The 10,345-nt window shown below is 33.5% G+C and overlaps 1 protein-coding gene across 1 annotated transcript in view; it reads left to right on the top strand.

Moving 5' to 3' along the window:
- Positions 1 to 4,029: 4,029 nt before the first annotated feature.
- Positions 4,030 to 10,345, top strand: part of cep170ab (centrosomal protein 170Ab) — a 28,563-nt gene continuing 22,247 nt past the window's right edge. The window contains 2 exon segments of the mRNA XM_056459415.1: positions 4,030 to 4,093; positions 9,822 to 9,979. Of these exon segments, the coding sequence (XP_056315390.1) occupies positions 9,875 to 9,979 (105 nt within the window). The 5' untranslated portion in view covers positions 4,030 to 4,093; positions 9,822 to 9,874.

Raw genomic sequence — 10,345 nt, 5'->3', positions numbered from 1 at the left:
ATCTGCTGAACACGGACGAGAGCAGGACGGCTGCGAGTGGGAGGGGGAGAGACTCGTAAAAACCAATGATGGGCTGCATGTGAACCGTGGACCCCAGCAGCCAATGGGCAGAGAGAGGGAGAGAGAGAGAGAGAGAGAGAGAGAGAGAGAGAGAGAGAGGGGCGACTGTATTGAATGCAGGAACCAAACACATGAATGCATGAAGGAGGTAAAAATTACCATTTTTAGATTCAGTGATTTTTTTCTCCTTCTAGAAATTAAAAGCATATTAATGCTTTACATTAAACGCACAAAATGGTTTATATTTATGACACTTCACAATAATACATTTACTGTAAGTATTGTGCGTTTATGTAAGACAATCTGTCTGGATTTTTTTTTTCGCAGACGTGATTAAATAAATATATTTTTTAATAATAAAAAAGTTGTGACTGGACTCTGAACTACTCACACCAGGATGTTTTCAGCCCAACTGTGGGTTATTCATTTCAAGCCAGCAAATATGTGATTTTTTTCCTACTCAAAATTACTTATATTTACTTTAATAACAGGTTAATTTGATAAAGAAAATGTTATATTTTCAAATATATATATATATATATTTTTTTTTTTGCAAATGTCAATACATAATAAAAAAGTAGTCACTGGACTTTAAAAAAACTGGGTTAAAAACTACTCAAACTGGGTTGTTTTCAGCCCAACTGCTGGGTAAATATAAGACAGAACACATTAGGGGTTAGTTTAACTCAAGTAGTAGTAGCAAATAGGTTGTTTTTTCTACTAAAATTACTCACATTTACTTAAACAACAGGTTAATTTGATTAAAAAATTGATTATATTTTCAAATGTATTTTTTGCTTATGTCAATGAATAAATATGTTTTTAATAACAAAAAAAATTGTCACTGGACAAAAACTGGGTTAAAATGATCCAAATTGGGTTGTTTTCAGCCCAACTGCTGGGAAATATATAAAACAGAACACATTAGGGGGTTAAATTATCCCAATGAGTTGGGTTATTTATTTTAAGCCAGTAAAATGTGGTTATTCCTCCTCAAAATTACTCATATTTACTTAAACAACAAGTTAATTTGATTTAAAAAATAGATTATATTTTTAAATATTTTTTAATAATAAAAAAGTTGTGACTGGACTCTGAACTATTTACACCAGGTTGTTTTCAGCCCAACTGTGGGTTATTCATTTCAAGCCAGCAAATATGTGTTTTTTCCTACTCAAAATTACTTATATTTACTTTAATAACAGGTTAATTTGATAAAGAAAAGGTTATATTTTCAAATATATAAATATTTTTTTTAGCAAATGTCAATACATAATAAAAAAGTTGTCACTGGACTTAAAAAAACTGGGTTAAAACTACCCAAACTGGGTTGTTTTCAGCCCAACTGCTGGGTAAATATAAGACAGAACACATTAGGGGTTAATTTAACTCAAGTAGTAGTAGCAAATAGGTAGTTTTTCCTATACTGAAATTACTTATATTTACTTAAACAGGTTAATTTGATAAAAAATTGATTATATTTTCAAATGTTTTTTTTTTTTTTTTGCTTATGTCAATAAATAAATATGTTTTTAATAACAAAAAATTGTCACTGGACAAAAACTGGGTTAAAAACTACCCAAATTGGGTTGTTTTCAGCCCAACTGCTGGGAAATATATAAAACAGAACACATTAGGGGGTTAAATTATCCCAATGAGTTGGGTTATTTATTTTAAGCCAGCAAAAATGTGTTTTTTTTCTCCTCAAAATTACTCATATTTACTTAAACAACAAGTTAATTTGATTTTAAAAATAGATTATATTTTCAAATGTTTTTTTTTTTTTTTTTTTTTTTTTTTTGCATATATCAGTAAATAAATGTGATTTTTAATAATAATAAAAAATTGTCACTGTACTCTAAAAACACTGGGTTAAAAACTATCCATATTGGGTTGTTTTCAGCCCAACTGCTGGGAAATATATAAAACCAAACACATTAGGGGGTTAAAGTATCCCAATGAGTTGGGTTATTTATTTTAAGCCAGCAAAATATGTGGTTATTTCTCCTCAAAATTACTCATATTTACTTAAACAACAAGTTAATTTGATTAAAAATAGGTTTTATTTTCAAATGTATTTTTCTTGCAAATGTGAATAAATAATTATGTTTTTTATAATAAAATTGTTGTCACTGAACTCTAAAAACACTTGGTTAAAAACAACCCAAACTGAATTGTTTTTAGCCCAACTGCTGGGAAATATATAAAAAAGAGAACACATTAGGGGTTAAATTAATCCAAATAGTTGGGTTATTCATTTTAAGCCAGCAAATAGGTTGATTTTTCTACTCAAAATTACTTATATTTACTCTAATTACAGGTTAATTCAATAAATAAATAGGTTATATTTTTACATATTATTCATATATTATTTCATATATATTTTATATTAATTTCTTTTAAACCCATCCACCACGTTATAAACAATCAAGTAAATATTGTTTATGCAATTTTTTTTTTTTTGTTCTATTAAGATTTTTCAGCATGGGGCTTTTTCACAAGGTATAATTTATAATCGTTAGCAATAATAACAGCTTCCTTTAAAATGTCACAGCTCCAAAGTTTTTCTTTTCCTCTTCTGGTCATTTAGGCACATATATTTATTCACAAATGACTTCAAGCATGCTAAACTGAAAACTCAAAATGCATTTTGGATCATGATTTTTTTTAAGTCAGAAATTCCAGACTAGCACTAAACAGACATGATTAAGTAATGTAAACCTTTTAACAAACAACATAAAACTGTTTTCTATTGTTGAGGGAGAAAAGGACAGAATCTTGTAGCAAATGAATTACTATTACATGCAGTCAACACAAAACCTGAAAGTTGCAAACACTAACTAACTAACTAACTAACTAACTAACTAACTAACTAACTAACTAACTAACTAACTAACTAAATAAATAAATAAAATGCAATAATACAAATCAGATAAATAAACAATAATATTAAAAAAACATGTTCTATATACAGTAGGAATGAAATACACTGTCATAAACATAATTGTTTTTCTTTGCTTGCTTTTTTTTCTTTTTCCTGAACTTATGACCAAGCATGTGAACAATATATAAATATAAATATGCATACATTCCGATGTTGAAAAGGTTTATTGTTGACAGTTCTTTGGGGAAAAAAAAATCTCGACTGTCACGTACAATTTCGCCATCTAGTGTTCAGTGAATAATCAAACAGTATTTATAAGGAGGCCAACTGCTGAAGTTTATAGAAATTCGGACTATTGTTACATGTAAAAAGATAGTTTAACCAGATATAAAAATGATGTCATCATCTACTCACCCTTCACTTGTTCCCAAATCTATTTGAGTTTCTTCTATTTGAACACAAAAGAAACCGGTAACCATAAATAATATTAGTTTTTCATACTATGGATGTCAATGGTTACAGGTTTCCAGCATTCTTCAGACTATCTTCCTTTGTGTTCAACAGAAGAAAGAAACTTATAAAGGTTTGGAAACACTTGAGTGAGTAAATGATAAGTAAAATTTAATTCTTGGGTGAACTGCTTTATCGACATAGGGCTTAAAACCAAATAAACATTCAAGACATAATATGAAGTGCACTGTTTCACAGATATTCAGCATTTAAGAGTAAGAATAGGCTACACTGAAACATTCATTCATTCAATTGGATTTGCTACATTTGTTAAGGTAAATGTTTTGCAAACAATGTATATTGGCTAAATTTAAACAAATTAAGTTGAACATTACATTTCTTATATTATTATTACTATAACTACTTTAAAGTTAATTTTATATCCGTTCAATTACAATATATATATTTTGTCTTATGTGAAAATTGATCAGCATTTAGACACAAATAAGCGCAAACGTGATAAAAATCATGCAAACCACCACGGGGAGCACTTGTCATCTTGTTCTTTCTTGACACCGCAGCGCCACCGTGCGTCAAGACGCGCAGCTGCACCTCAGACTGGGCTGGGCAGAGCGCGCCGCTCCGAGCACAAGAGCGCACGGATGTCATTCATGGAATAAACATACTGGGATTTATTAGGTAAGTGGTGCGTCCTATTTTCACCTAAACACCACGAATTTGACTCGTTTTTAATTTTAGCAGCAAACATTTCGCTTGATGGAAATGGGTAATTAGCTGTCATGAGCTCTAGATGCTACCGATCCGGCCTATTACGTTCTGGATATCTATGACAGCGCATGATACGTGATGAAAACAGAAGCACGGTTATTAGAAAAATATTTAGGCCTTTGGATGCGTCGATTTTTAGGTTATCTTCTAATGAACAATTGCGTATTGTAAATACATGCGCACCGTTATGCATGTAACGACTATCGAAATATGCGATGGGTGTGAGCGACTGTCTCTCAGAATAAACATCAGATCTGTCATAACCGGTGAAGAACAAGGCCAGTGCTTGAAGGCAGAGGCGGAGACTGACGCTCCGCTCACACGCAAATGATGCGCTGATAATGATGATGATGCATATTCACTCAGCACGTGCGATACTACCCTAAATATTTCAGCTCAGATTTCAAAACATGCTACACTTACCTAAAAGAAAATTAGCTATATAATATGAAGCTCTTTTATATACGAATGAAGTTTAGCAATATAGAAATGAGATTGGAACTTTCTCGCGTTATATCAACGTGAACTGGGTCGATTGACGTTCGTAAATGTATTGGTAATTGATATAATTTATGCATCATGTTCTTGACAGGATCCCTGATATTCATTTCCTTTCTTGTGGATTTTGGTACAGTCATTCTTAATCTCTTTCTACAGTACACTCTCAGAAATAAAGGTACGAGAGGTGACACTAGGGTGGCACATTTTCAATAGATACACATTGTATTTAAAGGGTCTATATTGGTACCTCAAAAGTATATATTAGTACCTAAAACATTTAAGACGGGGGTGTCCAAACTTGGTCCTGGAGGGCCGATGTCCTGGAGCTCCAACCCTAATCAAACACATCCTGAACCAGCTAATCAAGCTCTTTCTAGATATTCTAGAAACATCCTAGCAGGTGTGTTGAAGCAAGTTGGAGCTAAAATCTGCAGGAAACCAGACCTCCAGGACTGAGTTTGATTTTAAAGGAGGCACTTTTAGGTACTAATATGTATCCATGAGGTATTAATATCGACCTTTTCGGTACAAATGTGTACCTTTTGAAAAGGTACCACCCCATAGACAGCTCTCCTACCTTTATTTCTGAGAGTGTACAGTGTCGCATAGTTTGTCAAAATTCAGAATTGAAGAGCTTGTTAAAATAAAGTATAGCCTCATTCAGCATGGAGCTGAATAAGAATTATGTTGTAGGTAATTCAGTTTCAATCAATCAACCCTGCTATTGACATTGTACCCCAACATAGCCCAACGCCGTGGGGTTTGTTTGGAAATTGAAATCAGGTTGATGTCAGAACCCAACGTAATGTCCAACCTAAAATCAACCAAATATCAACATCTAATCATGTTACACCTTGACGATGTGTGGACATTACTTCTATGACATCTATCAGACGTTTGATTTTGGTCTCTTTCCAATACAACCTAAAATCAACCAAATATCAATGTAATTTGATGCTGTTATTGGACATCAAAATAACGTTGTCCTTAGACGCTGACTAGACATTGAAGTTTGGTCACCTGACGTCATGACTTAAACCTAACCTAATATTAATGTCTTATGATGTTGTGTGCCTGCTGGGAATCAATTAATCAATCAATCAATCAATCAATCAATCAATCAATCAAGCAATCAAGCAATCACAGGTATATTTCCAAAAGTAGCTATTTACCCTGGTCCTAAATTAGGAAAATATAGAATATCTTCAAGACTTTAACTGAAGCAGTATTTCAAGCTAGCTAGCATGTAATTATAGCATGTAAAATATGTCAGATGATAATTAAAGGGTTAGTTCACCCAAAAATGGTAATTCTGTTATTAATTACTCACCCTCATGTCGTTCCAAACCCTGCGATCTTCGTACATTTTCTGTGTGCATAGATATTATAGATGAAATCTGAGCACTTTCTGATCCTCCATGTACAGCAACTGTCCTGACACGTTCAGAGTCCAGAAAAGAAACCAAAAACATGGTCAAAACATTACATGTGACTTCAAGCAATACAACTGTAAACACACAAAGCTCCAACAACTCAGTTAAACCCAGGTTGAACAAATGATGAACAAATCCCAGGAAAGAGATAGATTAACTGAAGAAAATAGTTTGCCGTTTCATCAGCTTCAACACTCGCAAAGAGTACAGTGTCAAATCAACAACAATTACACTTTAGAAGGTCACTGACTACGTCACAAGTCTAGGTAGGAAGATCCTGGTTGGTTGAAACATAGATAAACATTGGCAATCTCACCTCATAGACGCAATAACTAAAGAATATCTTCACGATTATTTAGGCGACAAGAGACAGAGGTCAGACATCGTATGTCATCCAGAAGGCTATTTGGAGAGAAGATGACCAGACGTGACGCATATGCATTCAAACACACACATAGCAGAAGTGTTGGTACTTTAAAGTTGATTTGCACAGTAGCAGGCTTCTTATCAGAATAGTGAAATAAACACAGTCTACAACAACACACTCACAGCAGAATCACTTTAATTCAAAAAACAGGACAATCAATGTAACAGCTGTCCTGGTCACTCATTCGCAGTCCAGTCCACCCAGTGACCTCTTGACCTGAAGATCCTAAGAGCTGGAATAGCTTGGTATACAGAAAACAGCAGAGATGCACATTTTCATTCCAGTTTTGCTTAGTCGGGAAAAGTCCTTGAAACAGTTATTACTGAATTAGCTAATGATTACGTGTTGGGCACGTTCCTTTAAAAGAGTAATTAGTTAAAGTTACTAGTTACTTTTCACAATTAGTAACTGAGTTAGTAACTGAGTTACATAATTATAACTAATTATCAGGGAATGTAACCATAGGCGGAGCATGTGTAAGGCTGTGGAAGGCTTAGCTTCCAGTTTGTAAATATAAATGAACAACTTTCAAAAGTCAGGCCAGTGAAGTATGGAGGTTCTCAAGGATTGGTTTTAGGCCCTTTGCTATTCATAATATACATGCTGCCCCTGTGAGACGTTATTAGGATTAGCTTTCACTGCTGTGTAGATGATACTCAATTATATATTTTAACAAAACCTGATGAGATATCCAAACTGTCTAAGCTAGATGTAAACGACTGGATGACAAACTATTTTCTTCTATCAAATTCAGACAAGACAGAATTATTACTTATAGGGCCAAAATCCCGTACAGAGCAGATCTCACAAATCAACCTGGAATTAGAGGGATACAATACATGCAACATTATTAATCACTCTCACTCATTCACTTTACTTTAGCTAGTTCCCAGCTTAAACTGGGGTGGCTATATTATTAATAATCTAACCATAAAAAAGGCATAGATGCCAATAAAGCCACCATTGATCAGGATACTACTTCTTCAACAATAAGCAAGATTTTCAGCTGAAACTAGTGTCACTGTTGAAGTGAACAGCTTATAGCACTTTAAGAGTCATGCAGGCCAATAAAAAATAATAAATGGCACCAATATATTAAGGTCTTATAAAGCAAAACAAACTGTGTACAAGAAACTGAGCATTATTTACAACGTCATTACTTTTAATCCTAGTTTAAACCATGTTTATAACAGTTTGGACTGGAGCATGAGCTTACTGATGTCTTGTATATACAGTAGAAATCTGCTCTATGACAATATATGCTAAGTAAATATATAACATACAAGTTTATATTTAAATTTCAAATATATAAAATATACCCAGTAATGGGTTGTGAAAAGGCATCCACTGCGTAAAACATATGCCAGAATAGTTGGCAGTTCATTCCGCGATGGCGACCCCTGATAAATAAGGGACTAAACCGAAGGAAAATGATGAATGCAACATATACTTTAAAATATTGCAAATAATGCTGCATATATAATTTTCTATTATACTTGATACAGTATGTGTTCATATATGGATATTTATTAATATATATCGACATGCATTTAATTATATCTAATATATTTGAACATATATGTACATGTTTGTAATTCCAATGGCTGAAAAATAATGTGTAAGCAGCCATTTTTGCAATATTTTAAAATATGTTGCGTTTATGAAAAATATGATAGGAATGTGAAATCCAAATTTAAACTTATAAATGTAAATAAATGTAATTTGCATATGTTTGCATGTATAACTTTTGTATGGGACACAAGCTGACAAATTTTTTAAACAGTTTGCAGCATCTTGTATGAGTAAGTATCATTCTGATAACCATTTCAATGCACAAGTCCTCCTTCGCAATTGTAAACAGCATCAGCACACATTTGAGTTTGCATCGGTGCATTCATCATTATGCAACAGGATTTTTTTGGATAACTGTAAATAATGTGAAAATAATTTTCAGTGTTTTTTGCACAGATTAAGCCACAGGTAATAATTCTATTTGACTTGCACGACTTGCTAAAAAAATAGTTTTAATGTTCTACCAAATAAAAAAAATCACCTACAGTACATCTCATGCCCTGACGGTGAATACATTAAAGGCTAATGTTAATTTTGGGTGAACTATCCCTTTAAGTTTGGTGAACAGCTTCAAAATATTGAAAGTGTTAAAGAAGAGTCCCTTATTCCATCCTTTTAGAGTGGAAAGAGGTTCATTGTTTAAGTTGTTAAAGGAAAGTCAGCTGCTTGTCTGCTGCTGAGAAATAGATTTCATTAGGAATGGAGGAATTTGCTTCCACAGGATTATATTATACCCCTTAAAGTAACCATGAAATTGAAATCAGAAGGAGATTTATTCATTTCTTTTCAGCCTAGTCACTTTATTAATCTGGGGTCGCCAACTTATCCAACTTACGCAGCGGATGCCCATCCAGCTGCAACCCATTACTGGGAAACATCCATACACACTCATTCACACACACTACAGACAATTTAGTTTACCCAATTCACCTACCACATGTTTTTGAACTTGTGGGGGAATCTGGAGCACCCGGAGGAAACCCATGCAAACGCGGGGAGAACATGCAAACTCCACACAGAAATGCCAACTGACCCAGCCTGGGCTCGAGTCGAACCAGCGACCTTCTTGCTGTGAGGCGATTGTGCTACTCACTGCGCCACGTGCTGCTCGAAGCAGATTCAAAGTTATATAAATCCACTTGAGGAGGTTTTTAATTAGAAAATAATATAAATATTACAAACCTAAACATTTGCTGAGTAAGGCAAACTCGCTCCTGTTTCATCAATCTGGCAACCTTCATGAGTGTCCAGTCATGTGAATTTTTACTGCATTATCTAGTTCAAACACCATCCTACACACTGCATCTAGACTAAGCTTTATATATATATATATATATATATATATATATATATATATATATATTTTTTTTTTTTTTTTTTTTTTTTTTAATTTATTTTTTTTTGCAAACCATTAAAGGGATAGTTCACGCAAAAATTCTGTTATCATTTACACACCCTTTACTTGTTTCAAACCTTTCTGAGTTTCTTTCTTCTATTGAACACAAAACAAGCTAACCATTGACTTCCATAATATATTTTTTTCTACTATGGAAGTCAATGGTTACAGGTTTTCAGCTTTCTTCAAAATATCTTCTTTTGTGTTCAACAGAATAAAGATTGGAACCACTTGAGGGAGAGTGAATAGTTGCTATATTGTTATCTTTTTGGGTCAACTATCCCTTTATTGTATACAACCTCTCAACAGAATGGCCTAGAGAAAGACATCAGGAGGAAAAAAGGAGGCCTGGTTCAGTCAAGATGAGTTTGACATCCTGGTTCTTGGTGAGTGGAGGGGGAATAAGGCACCGTCTTCCCCGAGAAATGATCTTCGTGGGACGGGATGACTGTGAGCTTATGCTCCAGGTAACTCGATTGCTGTTACACATACACAAGAATGTTTTAGAATGTCATCGTCTATTTAGGTTTATTGTCAGTTCCTACTGAATCTATAAGTACAGTACACTGAAAAAAATTTCAGTAGGTAAGTGGCTGCAAACAATGCATATGGGTTAACAAATTAAGTTGAACATGACTAAATTTAATTAGTTTGTTTAAATTCAGCCCATATAAATTGTTTGCAACCACTTACAATTTTTAGTAAATCCAATTAATCATTTTTTTCAGTGTCTGCTTGTTGTATATGTCACTTTCCACAACTTTATGTCACCAAATGATATTTCATTAAAGGAACACTTCACCTTTTTGGAAAGATTTTCGAAAAAATATATA

This window comes from Danio aesculapii, chromosome 6 (assembly GCF_903798145.1).
Source record: "Danio aesculapii chromosome 6, fDanAes4.1, whole genome shotgun sequence".
NCBI classification, from domain to species: domain Eukaryota; kingdom Metazoa; phylum Chordata; class Actinopteri; order Cypriniformes; family Danionidae; genus Danio; species Danio aesculapii.
The sequence above is the reverse complement of the archived record's forward strand: the minus strand, read 5'-3'. Positions and strand labels throughout refer to the sequence as shown.